General features: G+C 44.7%; 1 protein-coding gene across 2 annotated transcripts in view; it reads right to left on the reverse strand.

The window, feature by feature from the left end:
- The window catches only part of RCOR1 (REST corepressor 1), an 85,380-nt gene that overhangs the window by 35,042 nt on the left and 22,904 nt on the right, over window positions 1-27,434 (reverse strand). For both annotated transcript variants that reach the window (XM_061376394.1, XM_061376395.1), the window contains one exon: window positions 6,770-6,853. In XM_061376394.1, coding sequence (XP_061232378.1) covers window positions 6,770-6,853 — 84 coding nt within the window. The remainder of the gene's footprint in view (window positions 1-6,769; window positions 6,854-27,434) is intronic.

The raw sequence follows: 27,434 nt of genomic DNA on the forward strand, positions 1-27,434 counted from the left end.
TCAGGATAATGCAGCCACCTTAGATAAGGCATTCTTTCCTGGATACTCCTCAACACATTCTTTTCTTTGAGCTTTTTTGTTTGCAGGCTCTTTTTGAAAAGAAAAAAAACAACAACAACAACAACAACAAAAACACAACCAAAAAGAATACCAAAATAAAAAACCCCACCAAACCAAGAAACAAGCCACAATCTGCTGAAATCCATCCCAAACACATACACCCCAGTCCTTTCAACCTAAACTGTTTTCTTGGCTCCAATACAAACCACTGCTGTGAAAGGGTTAAAAACCTCAATTTAAATATGCATTCAGGATCCAGAAATATCAATCTGCAGCAATAATGATGAAAGAGCTGCTCCGAGATTTCCACACAGCACTGCAACAGCAAATAGCACAGCAGATGACAAACAAAGGAGAAATGCAGCTAAGTTTGAGACTATTCAGCCATTTCTGCTCCCACATTCCCATCCCTGACCAAGGTGGCTGCATGCTCACTGAGCACCAAGACAACCTTTGGTGGGGTTGCGTTATAGAGCAGTTCACAGAAACAACAGGGGTTGGAAGTGAGAGAAGACCAAAAATAACATTACAATTCCAACTGTTTCAAGTATACTGTTTGCAGGAGAATGAGGAGGAGGGTCTTAAAAAGCAGCTTTGCTGAAGTTGAATACACACAACACTACATCCTCTCCCTCACTGCTGCTGCCTGAGGAAGGGTGGCTCTCGGGTACTGCTGAAGCACTAATCCCTTCCATTTTAAATGTATCCTGTTAAATAGGGGCTTCATTTTCTAAAATGGAGATTTTCAGATCAACATTTATCTGCAGCCTACTCTCTCCCATTTGTGGTTTTCCACTCACATTTATTTATTTATTCCTAGGGCACCCTGCACTCCAAGGAAAATGAGCACTGATGACGATAGTTAATGGAGTCATATGTTCACAGAATTCACAGGCCAAAATAAGTGAGTCAAGGGTGAAAGAATAAAACCAAGCAGAAGACCTTCTTAAAACAGTTATGGCTCAGCTACATACTCAAAAAAGAGACTTGCCACACAAAGCATGATCAAACACACCCAGCAACCTGAGAAGCCAAACCTTTTCCTCTCCTCTACTCTGGTAGACATTTTAAGCTGGAAAAAAATCAGACAAAGGCAATTTCCAGGCTGGTTTCACATCCCCTCTAAAAGGGAAACAGAAAAATAATCATAGCCTGTTCAATGCATAATTACCCCTTGAACTACAGCTGTGGAGACAGACTGGCCACTTAAACCTGCCCCCCAAAATTTTGGGACTTACCTCACCTTCGTAACAGAGGACAGCTACCAAAACTCACTCTCACCCAAAGGCGGCTGTTGAGACACTAATGACCAGGACACACAGACTTGGTTGGGACACAGGCTTTTGAGATCCTGAATGCCAACTTGCAGCTCCTTAGAGTGGAGCACCACTGCTACAAGCTTCCAAACCATTACTTAGCCTGCAGTACAGTTAACTAAACACTGTCCATCCAGACATCACAGGGTTAATATCCTTGGTAGCCATAGCAACCAGCACTTCTTCCTCCATATGAGCCTCAGCTGGCACACTGCTGCCTTCCCAGCATCAGGTTTAGCAGCACATTTAAGGACTTTCTTTTTCCCCCCAGGCCATGGGGTTTGGCCAAGCACATAATAAATTTTGGCATTCCTTTGTCTCTGTCCCCTGGCACTTCCACCTCCCCTTGGTACGGGGAAGGAAGTTGTCCAAATTCTAAGTGCACCAAGTCAGACATAATGTAAAGCAGGGAGCCAGCTCCGGCCTCACAGGAAGAGATGCCACAGGGTAATGGAAAGAGGGACTGATGAAAAATTGGTATGCTGATAACCATCAGGTCAAACAAACAGCAGTGCAAGACCAGTGGACCCAGTCCACGGTTACAAGGGACAGTACCATCCCATAAACTTCAAATTCACTGGAGACACCCACCAAGACATCAGTAAGAAACCAAAACTATCTACTGGCACACAGTCTGTCAGGGAGAAAGCAGAAAAATTACTTTCAAAACAGAGCTTATCACTAGCAAAACAATACATGTTTCTCCTCTTGTAATTCACCTTTGAACTGCAGATGCATAAAAGCAATCATCACATCCTATCACCCCACTTGGTTTCTATCCCTTGTTCCTGGGCAGCTGCAGCATGCCAGCACTTGCTCATTTCTAAACCAACTCAATGTCATTTTTATGGTTCCACCCATTGGTGTACTTGGCACAGAGAGAGGCACTGCTGTTTTATTAATAGCTTCATGCTGGCCCAGCTCTATCCTGTGCAGGGTTTCCACAGCATCATTACAATGCGTTTTTCACTATTTCCCCCCCTCCTTCCCCATGTGCCATTCAAAGAGAGCACATGCTGTCTTCTACCTAGCTGATCCTGCTTCTCAAGGTCACCTTGCTCAAGGCCTCATTCTTCCTCCTCATTCTCCATGACAGAGTCCCAGCATAGCCAGTAGAGTTGTCCTCTGTGGCATCAAGCCCCCAAGAGCCTCTCAGGAGTCTCATTTTTGAGAGCGATCTCTTCGGAAGAGAGGTACACTACCAGTCACAGCACACAAGGTACATGTGTGCTGGAAGAGGAGCACAGTTATTTCAAATCCAAATGCTTAGTTACTGCACAGTGACATTTACTTTTTTCTTCTTCAAAAGAGGACAAGCTTCTACCTTTGAGTTAACTTTGTGAAATACTAATGGTGGCAACTGCTATGCAGGCCACCCCTCAGAGGCAGAACTCTGGCAATTGATATGGAACATGATGGCAGCATTCAACTTTGATATTAATATGGGCAGGGCAGTAAGTGGTTTGTACCCACGATTAATGGTTAACAAAGCATGGGACAGAAAGTGATCAATGTGCCACACATACTTTTGTTTGTTGTAATCTTCTCTACCACATCCCTCATTTCACGGCATCCAGGCAAAAGGTCTCTCCAACATGATTAAAGCATTGCTCCTACATATAGGGTACACAGGACCCGAACAAGCTTTAACTAATTGTATGAGCCTGGAACATCAGGCATGCAGATATCCAACAGGTCTTGGCTGACACACTGGTCTTTCCAGGATTCGTTTCAGCAGCCTACAGAGGACCCTCCCACAACCTCCACCAGTTTGGCCAGCCCTCTGCCAAACCTATCAGCATGCATTGCTCTGAGCATTGTCACAGATCTGCTCAGTGTTTTGTAGCACAGATTCACCTTTAATGGAGGTGGCTTCCAAGAGTTTCACTGACTGCACAGAACTTTCGTGCTCATGAGAGCTAGCAGTTCACTTTGAGTGGAGAGCTAACTTGGGCAGCACTAATGTCCACCTTCCCATTGAGCCCCAGCCACAGGAACAGAGAGAAGCCCTGTGATTTAAGGAGTTCACCACAAGAACAGGCACAAGATGGATTAAAGGTTTTGGAGTACAAATGGAAGCAACTAGACACAGGTAGCAACTGACTGGAAAGTTGGAAAGGATGCTGCTGATCGGAAAGATTTGATCACCTACACTTCAACTTGAACAATGATATTAAGAATGGACATGCTAGCTAGAATTCACAATACTTACAAAACAAGGGGCTACACCAGCCTTGTGTGCGCTACAGCTCCTACCACTTGCTATTTCACACTGCCAATTATTTCCCCCACCAAGGACAACATACACATCACAGAAAGGCATCAAGAAACAGAGAATCCATCACTTCCCTGGGTAACTTCCAACAGTCAATCACCAAAAAAAACAACCCCCACACTCAGGCATTTCATTTAAATTAATGTGGACTTAGTTTGCAGCCATCTATTTTGTATTATGCATGTCTCTTACTGTCAAAATTTCCCTTTGAGAAAATACCTGACAGTAGTCCCCTTTGAGTCTTTTCAGTAAGCTAAACAGATGGAGTTTGCTTCATTTCAGTAGCTTCCATCTCCATCATTTTCTCAGTTGTCCAACACTAAAGCCACTATCCTTAGGTTAATTTTCCTGAATGCTGCTGGGTACAGAGGCAGTAAACAGTTCTAGTGACTACCTCACTCTTTACAGACATCATCCTTCGGATCAAGCAAGACACAGGTAAGCCTTGTTGAATTACTTGCCCACTGTGCCCCCAAAAATTGCTCTCCAAGCCATTTTTTTCTTAACATCAGCCTTGATGCAGAAGGCCAGAGCTTTCAGTACTGTGATTCATAATCCTGCAGTTGGACCATTAGAAGCCCATTGAATTGCATCAGCCCAAGTTAGGAAAAGACCCTATGCACTTCACAATACTACCAGTAGCACTCATTTATTTACCATCCTGTCAGTCTGGCTCATCCTCAGTTTCTCTCCACAGCGATTCCATACCAATTTCCCTGTCACTGGTGGAAATGTTGACTGATAATTATCGGTCCTGTTACATAGCCCTATGGACACCATTTAACTAGGATTCACTATCAGCAATGCCAAGACTTGTCAGTGAACCCAAGAGTAGCTGAAGCGACCTGCCCCCTGATGTTCTTTCATCAAAAGCCATAAAAAAAAAAAAAAGTATTAGGGAACTCTGCTTGTAATATATTTAATAAGTGCTCTACAGCCATTGCAGAGCACTGGTATTTTGGAGGACATTTCCTTCTTTTGAAAGGGAGGTGGACTGAATCAGACTCAGGCAATCAATGCCTAACAGCTGGCTGAATACAGTAAAGCTATAATGTTATTTCTAAGGTTCATTTCTAGTCTCGAAAAGAACAAAAGCAGCTACCTTCAGCAGGATTTGTTTTTCACAGTTCATTTTTAAGTAACACCAGAGAGAGACAGGAGTAACCAGTACCTTTCAGTATTGTCAGCTCAACCTGACACAAGACAAAGCAACAACCAACCCGTACATTCTTACCCTGTTCACTCATTCCCTGCACAACTGCCCTCTCCCCATCTGCTGGAGTTTTCCTGCCACTCCAAGGTCCGCTCAACCACTTCTCCCAGTGCTCCTTTGTTGTTTTTTCACTACTACTAGATGCTGAATTTCACAACTCCATCCTTCTGTATCCATTAGGCACCTAGGAGATATTGTGTGTAATGTATGACACAAAAGCGTATTTCTCTCTCCCAAGCACCATATGAAGCATTTTCTTTGCATCTTTTTTGTAAGCGGAAGTCACTGTGGAGTCCACACTCCACTAAAATTGAGTCTTTCAAGGAATTTCTTCTTGTCCCCTCTTCCTATATCCATATTGTTTTCCTTAATGTTTTTACTACACCAGCAACAGCCAATTTCCACCTAGTTTTTATTCATCTATGTCATACTACATTTTTAATTACCTCTTAGGTTCATGACATCTTCTTAGCAGATCCTATAGCCTTTTTATGCTCCATAGTATCCTTGCATATTTTTGTGCCAATTGCCACAGCACATTCAGTCACAGATTATTTTACTTAGTTCTGCATATCTTTACTTCTTTTCTTCCTCCATTCTTTCTTCCCTCTCAAAGAAATCCATTTCCTATCAAGCAGGAGTTAAATGTTGCAAACCTGAGCTGAGACTCAAAAGACTCTCAAGACTTGAGAGGCAGCTACAGGAATCCTCTGCATCACAGGAAACCCATGAACAGTAGTTCTTTTTGGTGGAAGTAAAAGTTTCTTGCTCTTACACCTTTTTATACATTTCCAGCTGTAGATAACTGCCAAATATATCTGTGTCCTCATCAGTCTTATTTAGTTCAGCATCCAATAGCCAGCAGGGAGCAGCCAAGGCACCACTGGCAAGAGAGAAGGCAGACATGATCCTTGCAAAGCCCTTTTACCTGTACATCACAGTACCATCACCCTTCTATAATTTAAGGGGCAACTTGCTCAATGGAACAAATGCACAAGGGAAGAGCCCAGACCCTTTCACGACAGAGCCAGTTTGTGCACCATCTCTGCTGACAATTTGCCACTACATCTTCAGAAGTGTCTTGTGATACAGTTTAACCTTCGGGTCTAGGAGAAAACCAGGTTATCAACCTAACAGTGCCACCACAAACAATGCAAGATTCTTATGAGCCCCAGAATCACAAATGGAAAAAAAAAAAAAAGAGAAGTATGAGGACAAAGTCAAAAAATAGCTCCTTTCAGCTCCCTCCCAAAAAAGCACTTAGGTTTAGTTACTGCATTCAAACAGCAGCCCTTTAATCAAGGAGTCCTTGATCAAGGAGTCATGAGGAGAACTGTAGCTAGACAAACCTTTCAAACACTAGTTCTGCCATCTGGCAGCAGCACAGAGGCTTGTTCCCAGACACACACAGAGCACTGGTAATTGCCCTCACATGGAATTCCAAGGCACTACAACTGTTCTGGCATTTAAACCTCTATGGGCTCCAGATGTGGATTTTATTTGTGTCGTTATGAGGAAAAGGTACTACTAATTACCATATATCTCTTCCCCACCTGCTCCCCCCACAAATACTTTTCATTTTGCTCTCCCCAGTTATTTCTGGCACATTCGGGGGGGGGGGGGGGGGGAGCAGATTGTGTAGGCCTATGGGTAAGTATCTTAAAGAATTCACAGCAAAGAAAGTGTGTCGTGTTTCCAGCTTTCCGTGGATTTGATGCTTTAAGCAGTTGCCCAGTGGGGAATGAAACTCTTCTGGGGGATTGCTGTGTAGGTTTTTTTCAAATTAATTTCAAATCATAATGTAAAGGTCACAGACATAACCCTGCTACTGAAAGTGGCAACTTTGCATTTTTTAAGTGATATATGTAAGGAAAGAGGTGAATAAAAGTATTTGAAGAGACTTACATTTTGCTTCAGACAGATTCTGGTTAGGTGACCAGACCAGCATGCCGAGATTCTCCCTCTCTTGACTTCGCCTTGCAAGTTTAGCTTAAGAGAAAACAGATAAAAACCAAGTTACAGACAAAGCCTTTTCAGATGCAAAATGGATACAAAAGCAACATATCACACATCATCAACTTTTAATCAGGATTAAAAAAAAAATCTGCAGAGTTAAAGCCCCATCTTTCATGCAGACCTGAGGCTTTTCCTCCTTTCTTCAGTGCATCACCCCCTATATAACATGACAGATACTGCACACTCACTTTCATGCAGTATACCAAGAGGCATACGTTAGACCTAAATTAAAAGTTAATTAATGCTTCTCTTCCAGCATGCTTGATTATTTTTCTTCCAGCCATCATTAAATGAAAGAAGGAGGAGGGAGGAGCTAGGCTGAGGCAGCAGCTCCAAGTCCCTGACATCATGAGACTGTACTGTTCAACTAAATGGCTAACATGCTTGTGCCTACCCCAGATAAATAACACTTCAGGGTTGACACAAGCATGAACCTCCCAGATTTCACTTCTGAACACCTCTCTTGCCCCAGCAGCCCTCCTATGCCTCCATCCCCCAGACAGACAGGAATGCCCAGCCAGATGGCACTGGGTCCCCCAGGTCAGAATCAGGTCCTCTGTTCAACTGCTCCAGAGAAATTCTTGTGCATTTACACGCACGCTGCGTACACATGCCCACACTCAGAAAGCAAATCCGTTTTTAACCAGCCTAACACCTAGCAGGCACGAGACCTCTGAAAATCTCAAGTGAAGAGCCCTGCTGCACGTAGCTTGAAAAAGCAACCTCACAGTACATGTCAACAATAAGTTCTAGTGAATCTGCTGCTGTTTAGTTGCAAGCAAAAGAGAAGGAGGATGAGAAGAGAAAGAAACTCACTCCACTGAGTCAGCACGCACACAGTCAGCTCAACTACCCGCCCTGGCCGAGAGCAACTTGCAGGTCTTGTTATGAACGAGTGCCTACAGTACTACAAAACAACACATAACATTGAAGTTTTATGCAATATTTCAACACAATGCTAGTTTCTCCGCACTGTGCAATTAGACACATCACCACTTCATGATGCTTTAAACAAACAGGCCAAGAAAGATCTAGTAACACAAAATTACACTACAGTGCTATGAACGCTCATGGTTTGACTACTGTTTTTAACCTGAAACCTGCTCAGCCAGCAACAGTCAGGGTTTAGATGACAAAAATATTTTCACATTAAATTTAAAGCTCAAATAGCATGTATTAAAAATAACCAGTTGTCAGCAATGCACATTAAACTAACAATTACTTTGTTTCAATACAAACCCCATGATTATCTTTCACACAGTTTGGTGTGTTGTTTCTTGTGGAGGTTTTTTAAGGGCACTGTGCATGTTCTTTAGTTTCTACACTAGGCAGAAAAGGAGGGATGAGAGGAGACAGCCTCTGGTGGTAAGAGATGGGTGTGAAGATCAGGTCTATACACAGAACACGAAGGGTGTCTGCATTTCAAACTACAACCTCAAAACAAAAGATCCCATGACATTCCCAGTATCCCACTGCAGTTTGGGAGCCTGATGCCCAAAATCTGCCAGCAAGGATTAACACTAGGCAGATTGTCAGCCTGTCTTTACCACAGTCTCGCTTGCTGAACCAGAAAAACCCACCTAACCTGGGAAAAGAGAAACATTTCCTCCTAGTTTCGCAGGCTGAGCCTGCTCCCCAGCCCAGCTGCGCCTTCCAGGAGCAGAACACCGCTAGCTCAGCTCACTTACAGCAAGATGGGTGAAGTTTCACCTCCCATGGTTAAAACCCCAAGTTACGCTTTGGGGCACTGCAGAGGGAGCGCCACAGCATTCCTGGCTGTGAACTGCAGCAAGCCCTGGGAGGTGACGACCAGTGCAGGGAGGTACTGTGAGACCTCATGGCACACAAGCAGGGTGGGTGAAATATGTTCCTTGTCCTCCATCACAGCTCCCCTCTTAGGCGCCCAGGACCTCCCTTTACAAAGAGAGTGTCTTGGGTTAGGAGCTACCTCCTTCCAGCCCCAAATCCCCTCCCTATGAACCAAGGCCATCCAGTCTCCTGGGCCTCACACCCAGAGCAGGAACCACCTGCAGATAACAGGCTCTGCACACAATCCTCAGGACCCACTTCTGCCCAGCTCCCACAGCCCAGCTTATTCCCCTCTGCCTCCCTCCAGCCTCGTGGTAGCAATCACCAGCCAAGTTACACTGCGCTTGTAAATGGGTACGAAGCAGCACCTCTGGTATTCCCACAACATCTCCAGCTCTGCCTCTCCAACCCAGCCCACCTGTCCACCCTCAACCCTTGTTGCTTAACACAGGTAGAGGCCAGTGCAAGACATGCAGTAGGATTAAGTTAAAACTCATGCTTCTCTGCAAAGAACAGAACCATCTATAGGTCAACACACATAGAAGGGTAGGGGGTGCGGCCAGGTGTGTTCCTCTAACATCCACAGAGACCAAGACTCCCTCCCTAAGGCCAAGATTTAGCCTGCCACCCAGCTCCTCCACCTTCAAGCAACACCTCCTCCCCATTGCTGCTTCTCAAGCCCACAGGCCCCACATTTACCATCCTTCACATGAAAGCAGATACAACATGCACTCTTCAGAGTCCAGTACTGACCCCATCATAGTATTATAGAATTGTTAGGGATGCAAAAGGACCTTAAGATCATCTAGTCACGACCCCCCTGCCATGTGCAGGAACACCTCACACTAAACCATGCCACCCAAGGCTCTGTCCAACCTGGTCTTGAACGCTGCCAGGGATGGAGCGTTCACCTTCCCTGGACAACCCATTCCAGTGCCTCACCACCCTTACAGTAAAGAATTTCTTCCTTATATCCAATCAAAACTTCCCTCGTTTAAGTTTTAACCTGTCACCCCTTGTCCTATCGCTACAGTCCCTAATGAAGAGTCCACCCCCAGCATCCTTGTAAGCCCCCTTCAGATACTGGAAGGCTGCTATGAGGTCTCCAGGCATACTTTTCCAGGCTGAACAGCCCCAACTTTCTCAGCCTATCTTCATATGGGAGGTGCTCCGGTCCCTTGATCATCCTTGTGGCCCTCCTCTGGACTTGTTCCAACAGTTCCATGTCCTTTTTATGTTGAGGACACCAGAACTGTACATAACACTCCAAGTGAGGTCTCACAAGTACACGACATAGTAAGAAAAAGCTTAAGAACTTGCTCAGAAACTGGAAACAAATGGAAATCGTCATTTCAGAGCAACAGCCACAAGAGAAGAGGGGGCTTAGAGAAGAAGAGTTATTACACCCCTTTCCTGCATCTTTTCAAGCACAGCTGCCAGCCTTCCAACAGGGTGGAATCCCCTCTCCTGTCCCCTGCTTCTGGACAAAGGATACTAGGGTGAATTCACATAGTCCACACTTCAGTGACTAAGATAAGAGCTAATTAAATTTAATCCGTGTTATGTATATATATATATATCATATAAAATAGCCATACAAACAGGGCAAAGATTACTCTTTTTCAGGGGGACAGACGAAATTAGGATCAATGGGGCTTGCCTGTCTAAGAAACTGCAGTTAAATCAGCGCAACTTGTGTCCAGAGAAGCTATATATTGGCAGACAAGATGATGTGACATTTCAGTTAATCCTGCATTTTCATCTAGGCTACCCACCAAGTATTTTTAAAGTCTCTGCCATAGCCATTAGCTCCTTATCACAGCTGTTACGTAACCTTACAGTGTATAATCACTTTCCCACTGCTGGCCTTCCCATTTGTCCCATGGAAGAATCCCCAAGAGGAAGACCTCCTACTACAAGCAGCACATATGTACAACCCCAGCCAGGCACAGAATTGTGCTCTTCCCTCGTCCCCAAACCATACCCTTACCCCATGCACTACACACTGAACCACAGGAAGGAACTGATCCAGGTTAAAACTCACGTTATGAAGAAAACAGTACTTTCAAAGCTGCTCTCATTTACACATGTGGTTTATTTCACAATCCCAAACAGTTCAGCTGTGTAAGGCAGGAGATGAGGCAGGGCACAACACCCATGTATCCCATCAACATTATTCTAAAAAGGTGTGAAGGCTTCCCCCTCTCTGGCCCCTTCCCCACCCCCAAGCTGTGGGGACAGGTATCACCACCACCATGCAACTGACCACAGTGTGCAAGAATGTGTTGATTTGCACAGGAGAGAGCACCACTGGAGTTCCTATCACTTCTGCCTGTAGGCTGAGGCTCTCCATCTGTGGGCTGCACATACTAGGCACAGGCCTAGGACATGCTAAAGCAGCACACTGCGAGACATGAAACCCCAGCCTGCAGCAGCTATGGCTCCTCCCCAACTTCTGGAAAGCTGTCACAAGACTGCCCCATATTAAAACAAGACAGAGGTTTCAACCAGCAGCAGCACTCAGTTCAGACTCCAAGATGCATTAGGCTGATTGAAAATTAAAAAGAAATAAAATCTGTAGTAAGTCTTTAAGGCATGTCTTCTCCCTGCTATAAAGGTTACTATATGCGAGAGCCTCACTCCAAGCCAATTGTCTGTCCCATTTTCACTTGCATACAAGATATCAGTCCTGCTCTCCCACTACCAGCCACAAAAGCCTTAGGGGTGAATCCACCTTAGACCCCATACCCAACTGATTCCAGCTCACACAGGAGACCAAAGAGTAAAGCGAGAGCAAAGAGATTTAACAAAAATGAAACAAAAAAACCCAACCAAATAAACCCCCCCAAAAAACAAACAAAACCCAAAACAAAATAAACACACACAAAAAAAACAAACCACCAAACAAAAAAAACCCCACTCTTAAAACCCATTCTCTTCCTCCAGAGGCACAGTCCTCTACTGCATTTAGTCGAAGTTAGAGTGGAGGGTCAACTCTGCCAGGACACTGCAGAAACAGAGACAAAAAGTAGAACTTGCAAGGAAGTTCTTAAAAGACACCAAAGCCCTAAACACCCTTGCGAGTCCTCTGATGCACCTATTAGCTTAAACCCTGGGCCTTCACCCTCTTCCCTACACCAAGAAATAGGCATGTGTCCCCTCACATTCACGGGGTTCTTTTGCAGATACCCTAACTGTATCTTCTCTAATGCAAAGCAAGGTTACACAGGTGCTGAATCAGGACTGCACAAGTAAGGTCAGTGTTGAACTTGCTGTAGAGTTTGTCATCATGAATACACTTGTGCTTACATGAAACCACAGATCTTTGTTCAGGCTCTGTCCAGAGCATTGCAAGAGAGCCAGTATGTAACACATGTGCCCTGCAGGCTCCTCAGCCACCATGCTCAGCAGAGTTGCTGCAAATGGACAACAAAGACAGGCTGAAAGCAGAAAGTGTGCTTCTATCACCATCTCTATCAGGCTGCTGTGAAGTCAGGACACCTGACAGAGAAAGTGAAACGGGCATGTCATCAAACAGAAACTACCAATGGCCACTGTACCACATACATGAAGTACCTTCCCCATCCTTCTGAGCCCCCTCCCCAGTTTCAAGTTAGCCATGGAGCAGCTGGGATCAATACACAAGGAAAGCCATGCCTGGCACTCCCTTCATCCCTCCTGAATCTCCTTCTGGTGTGATGAACTAAGAGCCTCTGAAGAGCTAAGTCAAAAGGCCAAAGGGTGAAGCTTGCACTTCCTAGCTTGCATCTGACCAACACCTCAACATTTCTGAAAGGCAGGCAGGTCCTGCTCAGCCAGCAGTTTCTCTGCTCTCCTGACACATACTCCCTGCCTTTCCCCCCATCCTATGTTGACTCTGGCATTTACCCCTACAAGCCAGAAATACTCCCCTAAAAGTAACCTGGCAAAATAGAAAGCGAACAGCATTTCCCCCTGTCATTAAATCTAATCAGTGGGCTGCAAGATGAGACAAGCAGCTGAGGGAGTGGAACAGGGAGCCGCAGGCCCATGTGAACAGAGGCTTTTCTGCCTTCACCCCAATGCAATGGTTCAGCAGCCCCACTGCAGAAGACAGGGAAGGAAGGAGGCTGTTTCCCTTTCCACCAGCACCTTGAAACCAAAACAGGGGATCTACCCAAGCTTAAAAAAAGAAAAAGAGGAAAAAGTAAAAAAACAAAAAAGAAAAGCTGTTAGCTTTAGCTTGTATCAATTCTTATTCTACACATATCCTAAGGGACAAGGAAGAGTAATAAAGAAGCAGGAATAGGCAGGACACTCTTCTCATCACAGCACCAGCTTAAGCTGTCTTAAGGACTGCTGCTGGAATGACAAGAGTACATGAAGAGCAAGCAGGATGGCAATGGAGACCACCAGCAAGCATGAGCCCAGTGTTGCACAGCTCCAGATGACACATCCCATTTTATTTTTCTTCTCCAAGTTAAAGAAATGTGCCAGAATAAACTCAGCGGGAGCCGAGGCCTCTCTCTCTCAAAGAGTCACCACTCTGTTGCCTATTTTGCTTCTGTGCAAGGCAGCAGTGCCAGCTCCCACTTGAGTTCCTGCACTTGAGAGCTGCTCTGTCTCACAGCTCTCCCTAAGGATGCTGCATATTCCAGCTGCAGCTGTAAGCCATTCAAGAGCGCTTCACGCTTTGCTTTTGGCACCTATACTGACCCCTCAGAGAGACAATCCTCACCTCCAGCTAAAGCCAAGATACACTTTGCTCCCAGCTCCATCCTGCCCAAATCACGGTGAAGCCCTGCCCAGCACCCTCCAGCATTCTTCCCTCACCACAACCCTTTCAATAGTCTCTGATGTTTTTGCTGTTAGCACAAGGCATTTCAGAGCTATTGAAGCCCTCTGAATTTCAAAGCAAAACACACTAGCATGACTATGTGAGAGCTCAGCAACACACCATGGAGAGTGGGAACCTGCTGCTAGTCAGTACTTCTGTTATTTAGGCGGCAAAAGGTAACTCAGCAAAGTATATCCACTGTCAGGTACCTGCTACTGATAAACACTTCTCTCCACCTTCTCTGGAAGGCAAATGTGCAAATCCAAGTTTAAGAAGTACTTTACATAGAAGTACACAGAATTCTTCGGGTAGTGATCTTTTGCAAGGCAACAGGCAAGAGAAGATTTCCAGATCTAAATAACATATTTCACAAAGTTAGTAAAGTTTACACAACCAAAAACCCCAAGCTAAAGGATGGCAAAAATTCCCACCTACAAAGGCTAACATTACTAACAGCGCTTACCAGTTCCCCCATAACTGGTACTAGCTCATTTTTAAATCACATATTACAGGTTTAAAATACTAAAACACCCTCCTTTTAATATGTAACCCCCAGACTATATATTAAACATGCACTGTATAATACCCGAAGTAGAACAGATATTGTTGGAAAGAGCTGGAGCTGACATACAACAATTTAGCTGTTGAATACTGCTTAAAGCAGTTTTGGACCAAGTCTAAGTGTATTTATTTCTAACAAAGTGATTAAACAAGTGCTTACATTCCCCACCCTGCTTTTTTATTTATTATTATTTTTAATCAATGCAGACCTTGTATTTATCACACAAGGTAAAATCCCCCGTCTACAGTACCCATGATGACTGTTAAGCAAAGTAAGACATGGGAGGCACTGGCTCCCATAGTTTAAAAAACTTCACTCTCACTGGTCCATTGATATTACTCAGGCTCACAATGCAATTGTAAATACACAACAGCGATACAACAAAATACCTATTCGGCACAAGACGATTCAAACAAAATTCAGAGTCGGAAGAACAACTTCTTCCACCTTCTTTCTCCACTGCTGGCACTGGTGTCCCAAGCAGCAACTCAAAGACATTTGAAGAACTCTGCTGCCCATCTCCACTTCCTTCTGCATGTGACTTCACCCTGAGTCAGCAGGACTGCCTAGATATAGTAGCTGGTACCTCATACAAATGCCATCTTTGTACACACTATAGCAGCATGAAATGCAGAACATTTTAGACTGGAATCTTGCATGAGGAATGTTTTTTAATTAAGAAGTTATAAATTAAGCAGCTAACTGCTGCTCTTCCTATACATGACTACACCCGGCTGGCACTGTAATCTATATGCAAATAAAGTTCTAAGGGCATTTCTGTATCTGCCTAAGGAAACAAAGGTGACTATTTGGGTTTCTGTACAGAGCAGCAGCACTAGAAACGCAGGCTGAAGGGCCTCATTGCCTCAGGATAACTGTGGGTGCTGTGCTACAAAACCTCACGGTATCACACGTTACAACTGTGTGAAAAATATTGCTTTAAAAATTACCCAGTTAAAGATTAATCATCCAGCAATGACTACAAAGGTCACTTTGCAGTGATAAAAATTATTACCATTAGAAGAACTGGAAGACAAAATGAGAAAAAGCATGGCTAGCAATACAGTTTCATTTTCTTAAGGTAATCAAGTTCAATCCATCTTAAGTTTGAACTTCACATCTTTGCATTTTTTTATTTTAAACTTTAAGAAAACATCTGATCCAAGATGCCTTTCCAGTTTAAGAGCTGGCAGAAAAGCAAAAGCAGAGTCCTTTTTGCCCACAGCCCACACCAAACAATAAAGCCAGAACAGATGTTGAGGCCTCGCCTTGATTTTTTTTTTCCTGAATAGGGGAGTTCACTCATTCCTTCCTGCAAGCAGGTGGCACCAATGTGCAGCCATAGAGGAGGTCTGCATAACCATGCAAGCAAACAGCCTTTCAATATACACTCAAAGTCTGTAAAATTATTTTTTCTACATGCATGCAATTCCAATCTGAGGTCTGCATACAGAAGCCCTGCAACCCATACAGGAGCAGGAAACACATTAACATATCAGAGGCATGAATATACCCCTACACACACTCAGTATTGAGAAGCACACCTCTGCTAATCACAACCGGCTTTTGTCTAGACAAGGCCGGGGTTTTGTACTGAAATAAGAAAGGGTTGGAGTTTGCTTAGAGAGAGAATTAAGTATAAAATCAAGACGAGAAAATGCACATCTGATTAAGATTTTACCATAAATCTCTTGCATGGCTTTTTAAGAATGTAAAAATTTATACAGCCACCCTTTTTATTTTTTTACTCTTTTTGAAGGAGGAGGGCTAGTAACTCTGCTACAGCAATCTTGAACGCACAGCCAAAAAGGCAACAAGAACAAAGCAGAAGCCTGCCGCACGCACACAGGGTTGGCCCTGCGAGGCCTACCTGCTCTCCCAAGCACTTCTCCCCCTCAACATCACAGAGAACATCCTTGGCCTCCCCAGGTTGCAGTTCAGAGACACAGCAGCTGCAATGCTCCATCAGGAGGACTGGGATTGGACTGAACCCATGCCACCTCAACAGTTAGTAGCAACAAAAAGCAAGCACCACACACAGGGTCTCATGGGTCCCACAGACCCCATGGCTACTAGCCCAAAACCCATAGCTATCATGGTGGGCGCCACATCCTGCACACTCACAACCTCACAGAACAATGCAGGACCTCTGCAGAGCCACGCAGTGAACCATTTTAAAAGTTTGTGAAAAACAGGTAAATGCATGCACAAAACTACTCCTGAGTGCCAAGCTACAATGAGCCAACTACCGTTAGTTTCCGTTCAGTCTCCCTGAATAGTGCCCCAACAAGAAGAAATGTTCTTCCTTCCCTCCCTCCAACCGTTTAGGTGACCAAGAAGTCACACAAGTATGCCTACACGTATGCAAGACCCAGGTATAGAATTTAATATACAGAAAAGGAACAACAGTATCATAGCACAGTTCCCTCGAGTGCCAGGTCTTGTGATGCTGACAAATATCTAGGTACTGCCAAATCTATTTGAAGCCAGTCTACTGATGAGGAAGCAAAGATAAGGCAAATGCATCTTCCTCTCTTTCCATCACAGATCTTGATTCTGCTGCCTCCCCTAATCCTTGATAATCAGCAACTCCTACACGCAGAGCTCCACTTTCATATGGTCTCCCATTTCTTTACTAAGCAGGGCTCTCTGCTGTCCACAAGAAGAGCTGTTTGGGCCCAGTTCTGCCCATTATTCACAGGCAGCACTTAGAAATAACAAGACCAGGACCATCAGAGAAACTTCCTGAGCCTGGCACTGTATCTGCATTATTTGATTTAATGGCCCTTCATGATGGGGAAGGGGGGTGTTGGGGGAGAAGAGGTCCATCAAATCATCTAATCCTTTCTGAACCCATCTGTAAATTTGGCATCTACAACATCCTGTGGCAGAGTGCTTCAATTTAATTATATTTGTTGTCTGAAGGAGAACAAAGAAAGCCCATGCACACACTCCCTTCTCAGCTCTGAAGCCGCTACCCAGTCATTTCATTTGGTGGCCCCATTTCCTGCCTTATGAGAAGCAGAGAATAACTGTGCCCTGTTCACCTCCTCCATGTCTCTTGCTGTTTTACAGACCCTCTACTACACTCCTTTCTGTCATTTGTTTTCCAGGCTAGACAGTCTGGGCTTTTCTGCTTCCTCCTCATACAGAGATGGGAAACAAGAACAATTCCTGTACTTTATCTAGTTACCTTACAGCTCCAAGAAGCATGGATGCATGGGGGAGGGATGGAAGCAGGGCACAGTCAGAACTGTACGTAGCGTTCAAGAAGAGGGGTACACCACAGGATTTATAAAACATGCCATAATGAGGTTCTGTTTTGCTCTCAGATGCTTTCACAACAGCTTTTAACAATACACTTGCCTTTTCACGATTATCATTGAGTTGATGAAAAAAACCACCATGACTCACAAGATCTTTATGTGGAAAGGCAACAGCTAATTTAGAGATCACTACCATACACATACAGTTAAGGGCTGTTCCACCCTACCCTGTCCATCTCTGTCCTGTGCCGTCGTCCCACCCCCCCCCCGAATATTACTTAGGACATAACAGCAAGTGTCACCTGTCATTTTTATAGCCATGCTGTCACAAGACTGAACAGGTTGTCCGTTCCCCCCGTTCAGCAGATACCTGCACTTCCCTGCTGCTCTCTCTTCCTATTTACGCACTGTTACATGCTCACAAAAGGACAATCCAGCTGTTCATAGTAAAAAGCAAGAAACAAAAATAACACAATATATAATTTGAAATGGAGAATATGCAAGTGTTGCTTTATTTGGAGAGCGAGAAGTGCTGCAAGACACCTCTGGCTTCCCAAGGCTTCTTTCCCCAGGAGAAACATCACAAGAAGCAAGAAGCAAACAGAGGGTTTCTCAGACCTTGTGCCCTCCCCCATTCCCTTTACCATTCAACACCAATGCTGTTTAGATGACTGACCCAAGTAATTTCCACTCCTCGGCTTCAGATACCCTTTCCCATTCCCATCACTCTTTAGAGAATAAAGAGAGAAACAGAAAATGAAGGAGAGAGACCAGTGCTTTTGCGTCTGCTCAGAAGACACACTCCCCCCTCTTTGTCTTTAGAAAGCACTGAACCTTTCTGCTCATAAAGCAGACCTCTTGTCCCCTGCAAAGTTTCAAACTCACTTTCACGGGTCTGAATAAGCACCAGCAATCCAAACAAGCATCATTCATCTTCCTCACACATCAAGGACCAGCTATCCAGGTTCTATTGCCCAACACAAGAAAAAGGGGGGTAAATCAGTCTCAAGTGTTCCCAAAGCAGGGAGATTACATTTTCTATTTTTAGCAACACCTCTTCCCTTCCCACCCATCCAAAGTTCACATGACAGCATCTTTTTGAAATGGTTTACACTGACCAGTGGAAGTGATGAGTGCCTAGAAAGCACTCTATAAAATAAAATGTAGATATAAAATGTAGATTCTTGGTTAAAGTAACTGGTTTATTTTTTTCACCACACTTCAAAAGCCCTTGCCAAGAGACAGTCAAGAACAGATCTGACTAACTGGAACCCAGTCTCCAAAGAGTGTGGGGATGTGGCACTTCTCCTCCTTCTCACCCTACATCTCAGGAGTTCAGGAAATAAAAAAATAAATAAAACAACTCAGAACCAGCTATGCTTATGCACTAAGGCTGCTGGACAGATGTGTTAACCCTTGGCAGGGCAAGGGCATGTAGACAGGACACACTGAGACCTCATCTGGAATATTGTGTCCAGTTCTGGGCCCCTCAGTTTAAGAAGGACAGGGACCTGCTGGAGAGAGTCCAGCGCAGGGCAACTAGGATGATTAGGGGAGTGGAGCATCTCCCTTATGAGGAGAGGCTGAGGGAGCTGGGTCTCTATAGTTTGGAGAAGAGGAGATTGAGGGGTGACCTTATTAGTGTATATAAATATATAAAGGGGGAGTGTCACGAGGATGGAGCCAGGCTCTTCTCAGTGGCAAACAATGAAAGGACAAGGGGAAATGGGTATAAATTGGAACACAAGAGGTTCCACTTAAACCTGAGAAGAAACTTCTTCTCAGTGAGGGTGACGGAACACTGGAACAGGCTGCCCAGGGAGGTTGTGGAATCTCCTTCTTTGGAGACATTCAAAGCCCACCTGGACACGTTCCTGTGTAACCTTATCTAGGTGTTCCTGCTCCGGCAGGGGGATTGGACTAGATGATCTTTTGAGGTCCCTTCCAATCTCTAACATACTGTGATACTGTGATACACTGGTGTCTCCATCCACACAGGAGTCCACTCAAAAGGTCAAGTGAGAGAGAAATTCCCTGTTACTATACTCTTAAGTACCAAACCATTTTACAGAGCCAAATGAATCAATCAGTAACAGCTGAGCACAGTCATCTGTCAAAGACAGTAAAGATTTCTCACATTATTACTATTCTTTAAAACCTGGCTTAAACACCAACACTTATCAAAGCCATAAGCAGATATGCCCATCATACACAGTAGCAGACACATCTTCCAAACCCAGCTGGGTGCTGTGGAGAGGCTGGACACCCAGGAGGGTACCACCACAGCACCTCCTTGCTGGAAGTAGTGCTCTCCAAGAACAGCAGAATCAGGCCCTGCCAGCACACTCAGGAAAGGTCTAACCTCTATGCTGAGGTCACCCAAACCAACCCAGCCACTTCTACCTGAAGCTGGTTGTATAGCAATTACACAAGTAACCTGGATGGCAGAGCAGCAGAGACAGCAACCTCTGAAAAGGGTGCATGACCTCCTCTCCCAACGCAGCCATCTCCAGACACAGACACCTGTCCTCAGGCCAATGTGAGTGTACAAGAAGCTTATACATCAAATCCCACCAGGCACTGAGTCATGCATAGATACGGTATGCAACTGCAATCAACAGGCGGCAAGCATGCCCAGTTTAACCCACACAAATCTGACTTCTAAACATCTGTGACTGTTGCATATCCTCCTCCCACCCCCATCCATGAGTCTTCCAGGTCTTTATCCTCATGGCACCCCTACCAGCAGATGAGAGCTTTTATCAACACACACACAAACACACAAAGCACAGGGGGCCAGGCTGGCAAAAGTTGAGCCGATTTCCCTTGCCCCGTGTTAGAACCCCAACTGTGGGTCATCCTTCCTCATCATCCCACTTTCAGAAATGTTGAAATCAAATAGAAGCCCATAGATAACACATTTGTAATATTTCAAATCAGATCTTGTAAACTCAGTCTGCTTCCAGCTCTCCTTGGAGATGAGTGGTATATTCATTAGCTCACAAGCTCCCCAAGGTACAGACAGTCCCTCTCCTTCTGCCTGTGTGGGGCCTGGCTCAAAAGGGTGCTGCAAGAAAAATATTCATACCCAAAAAACAAATTCAGATTTAACATGCCCTTGAAATGCAGGCAGCTCCTGGATCACATTTTTCTGACAGATTTCACAAGTCAGTTTGTTTTTTCCCCATTTTTGCCAAACTTGGAGGCACAGGAAGGACTATATTTAAAATGTAGCTAACAATCATGGCAAATCTTAAAGTTTTGACATTGAGCTTTCAGTAAAAGACTACCCAAAACGAGTTATCTGGTTCTCCTTCTTCTGCCTTCAAGAGTCTTAGAACTAGTCTGTCTTGCATCTACATTAATAATTTCAGAGCAAGAAAGCTGTATGATAGCTATAAGAGACTAAACAATTCATCATTGCTTCACACCAAGCACTGCCGTGTATTCATTCTGCACTACTGTTCTGCCCATACTCTCACCTGACACCAGACGTAACTGGTCCTAAAAGATGCCAAGTAACAGCGAACCAAACTCGGGAGAGACTATCTCTCCACAATAAGAAGCAGCACTTGCAACCCAGAGCAACAAAATCAGGGGCACAACTCTGCAAAGATGCTGGCTTTTCCTGAGCTGCCTCTGCTTTGGGATTACAAATGCTCCTTCTGCAGTGCTGGCATTTGCATACCACAGCATATTTACAAAGAAATCCACTGGGAAACAAGCTTAAAGGTGAACGCTGAGGAGGCCTGTAGTGTTCAGACCACTTGGCTTTCTGCTCTGCTTAGATGCTTCAGGGGAAGAGCAAAGCAGTTACGACCTATCCATGTCTAAAGCACGATCCCCTTCCCCACTGCACTGAACAAAGCGAACTGAAGTTTGCAGGCACAAGGCCTAACAAGCTCTCCGAAAGGCAACCACCACGTGGCAAGCATCAGGAGCAGAGCTCACACAAAGAGCAGAGAAGCAGCAGGAGACAGTAGAGAGGGCTGGGAAAGCCTCAGCATCAAGGAGACGGGGAAGGGGAGACCAAGCCTTATTCTCCAGCCATCACCACAAGAAAGCAAGCACAAAAGGGACAGGGAGGCTAAGCAGATAAAGGAGAAGACAGACAAATGCCAGCCAGGCAGCACAGATAAATGGAGAAGCCAAGATCTTGCTATAGGAAGAACAGCAGGGTTTGGTAGAGAGCTGAGGGAGGAACCTGGCTTGGCACTGCCCCAGGAGGGGAAGGAGGAGACACTTCCCAGCAAGGCAGAGGAAGGCAGTTTGCACAGCACTTACCTGCCCTGTAGCACGTCCCTCATGCTGTGCACACTGAGGCACGGTCCTCACACACACAAATACACAGCTACAAAATTAACTTAATTTTACTGTGTTCAGGGCCATTAGTCTTTCCAATCTGAGGACTGAGATCCTATTCAGCACACAAATGCCTCTTTACTGAGGCTGAAATTTCTTCTGTTTTCTCTAATTCACAAAGGGTAAAAAAATACAAACCCAAAAAACCCCACAAACAAACCTTTTAGACATAATTTATGCTCATAGCAAAACATCCCTTCTCTCCCTTTCTTCCAAAAACCATCATTGTAGTGAGAGCAGTCAGAGCATCCCTGCCTGTGCTAAAGAGCCCAGAGGTCTCGTTTTCCCTTCCCACAAATGGTATAATGGAAAAGAATACAGTGTCCAGCCCCCAGCAGCTGTTTGATCAGAATACAGCTGTGCCTCCTCACACATCAATTATGCTGCTCCACAGTGCACTGGACTAATTCAAAATGTGGCTGCCAAGCTTGTTTTCTTTACCCAATGGCCACTGGGTAACTCCATGAAAGCAACCAGCAACTCTCCACAGGGTACTGCATTGAGCTCCAGCCACATAAGAAGGCATTAAAGCAATCATCTCTATCCTTCTACATCCAGTGCTACCACCCTGGCTACTCTGGAGTACTGTCTCCACTCTATCACCTTCTGAGTGTCTGAGCATCAGTGACTCAATGCAGCCTCTTGTTCTACCACCAGGTTGCATTCAAATCCAAACCTGAGCTTCCCAGCTTTCAGAAAAGTGCTTAATGGGGCTTATACGTATCCCTACAGAAAGGGAAAAAGTAAAACAAGGGAGGGGAAAAAAAACCAAAACCCCAACAAAAAAGCACAGCAATGGAAACAAAACACACAGGAACACAGAGAGGACAGAGAGCCCAAGGGGAGGGACAGTATTTAGAAGAACAGTTACTAGAGACTGAAAAGCTAAACCACGCTAAAGTTGCTGGGGCTTCAAATGGTGGGGAGTGGGGGGGTGCTGCAGAACAGTCTGTGTAGACCACCTTGGAGAACACAACAGCCTTACAGGTGCATATGTGGGCTGAAGCAGAGAAAAGCTGAGACACTCTGGCACCAGCAAGGAAAGCAGACTGTCAAAGAAAACTGCAAGGCAAGGCAGGCTGGGAATCCACACTATTTACCTGTAGCAAGGGGCTCTGCCAAGCATTTCAAGACACTTGAATCTTCCTCAGCTGCATGCCCTCTTCATTTCTATCCGGGCCTGCACTTTCTCCACAACTTTCCAGCACAATTTATTGCATTTACTGAGAGAAGATCATTTTCCCTGGTATCTGGATTTTCACAGGCTGCTATTTCAATAAGAGTTCACTACCTTAAAGAATAGACTACAAGACAAGTACCATGAAACAAGGACTAACAACCACCATTCTCAGTGCAACTGAGTTCTGATTTGCAACTGGGAGCTGTAGGTACTGCTGCAACGCTGATTTCATCCTGAACATTTGAAAGTCTTCCGTCTTCTGCTCTGTGCCATCACTCTAATACAAATTTCTGTAAGTCCAGTTATATCTGTATTGAAGTGAAAGAATGAGTGTAAAAATAATTCAGGGTAAGTTGACTCCAGAGACATCTCTCTCCTACTCTTCCTCCTATCCCATAAAAGTCTTTAAGCCTCCCCACACCACCCCCTTCCCCCTTGCACCCACACAGGCTCTTGGCAAAAGCTTTGCACACATTAAACCAATACTTGTTATCACATCCAGGGCCACTGCTGATGCCAGCGTTAGCTTCCTTTAAGGCATGCTCCGATTAGTCCAACTTTTTAACGATAAAAGCTATTTGTAGTCAGATATTCATGACGCTGACAGCAATTTCTGGTATAATGCTGTTCACTAACACCTAGTCTGAATGTACAACAGTAGAGGAAGAGTCCACAGCCTGTAAAAGATTCCAAGCTCCAGTTACAGACTACTCAAGAGTAAACCAGTTTTACCAAGCAAGATGACTAAAGCCCTTTTCCTACAGCCGATTTCTGCAGCATGCAGTTCCTGTTGCTCTGCACAGTAAAATCTTACTCATTCCCAAGATCCCACCTGAACAATGTCCACAGCAGGTGCTGCCTGTACTGGGCCCAAATGGAAGCAAGACTCTAAACTCACCCTTGCCAATGCTTCCAACACACTTCCAAGTGTTCTCCACTTGCACAGCCCTGTCAGGGCATCTGGCTGCAGCAGTGCAACATGCTTGCCCTCCCAACCCTCCACAGATGGCCCTCCACTATTACGCAGCAGCTGTGGGAGTTTCCTGCATGAGTGGTCACAGCACGTGCCACTGCACAAGATACAGAAAAGCAGCAGGGAAATGGGACTCCCCGAAGCCCCAGACAAACCCCATTTCCAGACGCTATCATTCAGGAGGAGTATGGCCCAGGCTTTCTCAAGAGCTTGATGCTAGATATTTGCACCCCGCTATTTTTACTGGTATACCCAGCAAAATTTACAAACACCAGGATTTCTGCTCAAGCAAGGTCTGAACACCAGCAGCAATGCTTGCAAGAACTTGGCAAAGGCAGGGAGACAAACATCCCTGATGACCCCAAGAGATCTGGGATATTCTTTTCCTCAAGGTCATGATTATCACAGATACCAGCATTGTGTCCAGTCTGGTAATCCACATGCTAGATCAACTCGCATGGCCTCCAGCAACACAGGCCTAACACCACCAGTCTCAGACCAGCAGCCACCCTTGCACGGTACCGCCAAGCTGCTGACTGCATGGCCTTATTTGTTTCGGTGCCCCCACAGAGAAAGGAAGAAGGAAGTTTACAAAACACCTTAAAAGACCACTTTCTTGCAGCAGTGTTCCAGATCCATTGCCAGCTGTTCCAAGCTTGCAGAACAAGACAATCCCCATTGCATCTGGTGCTGTCCTGAAGCAGAGCCATCAGTTCGCATGCAGAAGAATTCAGATGTCTGCTGCTGCACAGTTCAGTCTAAACTTGCAAAAGTTTAGTCCCCTCTGAGAGCCTCCATTCCCCTTCACCCCCCATCTCACAGAACACAAGTTCAGCCACAAGTATGAACAAGTTCCTTAAAAGACATTATCAGGCCAAAAGCAGCAGTTCAACGAGTTCCAGAGCGCTGGCACATCCCCTGATCACCTCAGCACCTTCTTATGCAACTACCAGTCAGTATGTAGAAGAGTCACATGAGACTAGCACAGATGCTGGGAGAGCAGGTTTAAGTTATTCCTGCACAAGAAAAAGGAGTGATAATTAAGCAATGCCTAATAAGATGCCTGGGCTCTATCTGTTTAATAATTCTTGTTCTCCGAACTACAGCAGTACACCAAGAAAACAGCACTCCCTCTACACAGTCTGCTTAAGTATCTGTGCTATCCCCAGTAGAGAACTGCAGCAATTTCTAGGAAAGATGACACCAGAGCACCACAGTTTCCACATCTCTGGCTTACTGCCCTTGGACCGTTCTTATTGTGCAGAGTCAGTAAGGCTGGAAAACTTGTTTCCAATCTGACACTGGCTGGTGATGCAATCTCTCTCCCTCACGTCCTGACAGCAAGGACCTTCTGAAGATCCCACCCACTGGTCTACAGGAACAGAATTAACTAGACCTCTCTTCCAAGCCCTGCTTCAGCAGGGTGATGCTACTAAAAAGCTAAAGCATTCACAACGAGCTTCTAGGTTGCTTCTCGATTCCTGAATGTCATACACCAGCAGGCTCAGCTACTGCCCTGCGGCAGTACTTCAGTAAGGCAAGGGCACCATGCCTTTGCCCTACTGCACCACCTGCAAGAAAGAATTTCCCCTGCAGGAACAGTGGAGAGGCAAAAGGGACAGGGAGCACACCATGCTATAGTATGCAGAAATCAAAATGCAAAGCATTTGGCTTTTACAGACACCTCCTGATAGAAGAATACTGCAAGTAGACCCCCTCCATGCTGTAGGCACACACTTAAGATGTTCACTCCCTCAACAAGTTTAGGATTGGTCATGCGCAACCTTACCGTGTGATGATGGCACCTTCTTGAGGATCCAATTTAAATGTGTAGTCCAAGGATATGCTACCAAAACCACGAGGAAAGTGCATTCAGAAGCTCTTCTCTGCTGTTGCTAAGGAACCATCAATTTTGGCCACTAGAAACCCTGCCACAAGTTTGGGGGAGCACCACTTTATATATATATATATGTAGCAATCATCATCTCTAGGTTTGCCATTTAGCTGTACTAGCAATCTCTTTCAGGGCTCTCTTGGCTCTTCCATAGAAAACTTGCTTTAAACCACCACATGTCTCCACCACTTCTGCCATTGTTCAGAAACCATGGTGAGTTTCCCTTATACCTCCTGGGTTTTTTTGTTCAGGTGATTTCAAAGTCATCTACAATAGCATCATTCTCAGGACTGCCACTAAGAACAGCACTTGTGAATTAGAAATGGAACTTCCTCAGGCACCAGAAACCTGGTAGAACAAGTCACACATGAAGAGGACAGAGGGGAAGGTCTGTGCCATGCTCTGTGTTCTCACATGTTAAGATACCATCCTGTCTCATAACTTCCTAATGTAAAGATGATCAGTCTTGTTCACCTCACATATAACCCAGAGGTGTAATGTTTCCTGAAGTTCTGAAACATGGAGCATGAAAATCATTTGTCTTTTCTTTCTACCTGCCCTTTCCTAGAAGTTTTCAAAGAAGTCAGCTGTAGGAACTTGGAAACTCATCTGTTCATCTAGGAATGACAAACATACCATGCCTAATTGAGTTAGCCTATAAACTTCCATCAGGTATGCTTTCAAATAAAGCTCTTTAATATATGATACATCTATCACTATTCAGAAGTGAGACCAGAACGTCACGACACGCTATGGTAGTAAGTATATTTGTTGCCAGTTGGTGTGTCTCTAAAATGAGACAAAAGGAAGGGGGAAAAGTGTCAGAAATAGAAAGTATCAGTATTGTTAATTCAAGCAGAAGGTGACGCATCCTGGGTTCTCTGAAATGATACATAAATAAAGACCTAGTGTCATAACCGCAACATAAAGAAACTAAGTGTAACATCCCGGCCTACATAAAAGTGCCCTTCATTGTGACATGGGAACAGCAAGGACAAAAATTGAATCTGATCCCACATTATCGGTAAATTCATGTGTACAGGTTGTTGTTTTTTTTTTTTTTTAATGAAGCAAATACATTGAAGTTCATTAGTAACAGAAAACATTCTGAGTAACTTACATTCAGCAGTCATCTCCATTTAAAGCTTTTCACTTTTAATCCTATAGTTCTCTCAATAACATCCCTTCTGATCTTTCCATGCTGAACTTGGGGAGGGAAAAGTAGATTGAGAGCTAATGACTTACTCTTTTTTTTTCCTGTCAAGCCCTCACATCTAGTACATCACATCATGACCTTTCCATAGAGATTAAGTGGTGTTTCATGTACTGAATCTTGCCCTAGAGGACTACCTGGCCTTCAGGAAACACAATGCTATCATCCACGAAACAGTCCCAGGTATCATTTACTTCTGCTTATGAAGATCTGTGTTAGTCTGACCTTCTGACTTTGAGCCCAGAGTTCACAAAACACCCATAAAAACACTTTATTAATGTATTAAAACAAACAAACACAGAGGGAATTATTTTCTACTCATAGACCTAAAAGATCTGATCCTTGAAATGGGACTACCCGCATTTCGTTACTGATTCATGAAGACCTTACCCTCCTAAGCTGCTTTTCAGCCAGAAGCCCCATGTTTTCTCCTCTCAAGCACTGTTACAAGAAAAGCTTAGATCATCTGCTAGAATGCC

Source organism: Neopsephotus bourkii, unplaced genomic scaffold (assembly GCF_033783945.1).
Source record: "Neopsephotus bourkii isolate Nb327-2 ecotype Australia unplaced genomic scaffold, CSIRO-AGI_Nbou_v1 NB_1707, whole genome shotgun sequence".
NCBI lineage: Eukaryota > Metazoa > Chordata > Aves > Psittaciformes > Psittacidae > Neopsephotus > Neopsephotus bourkii.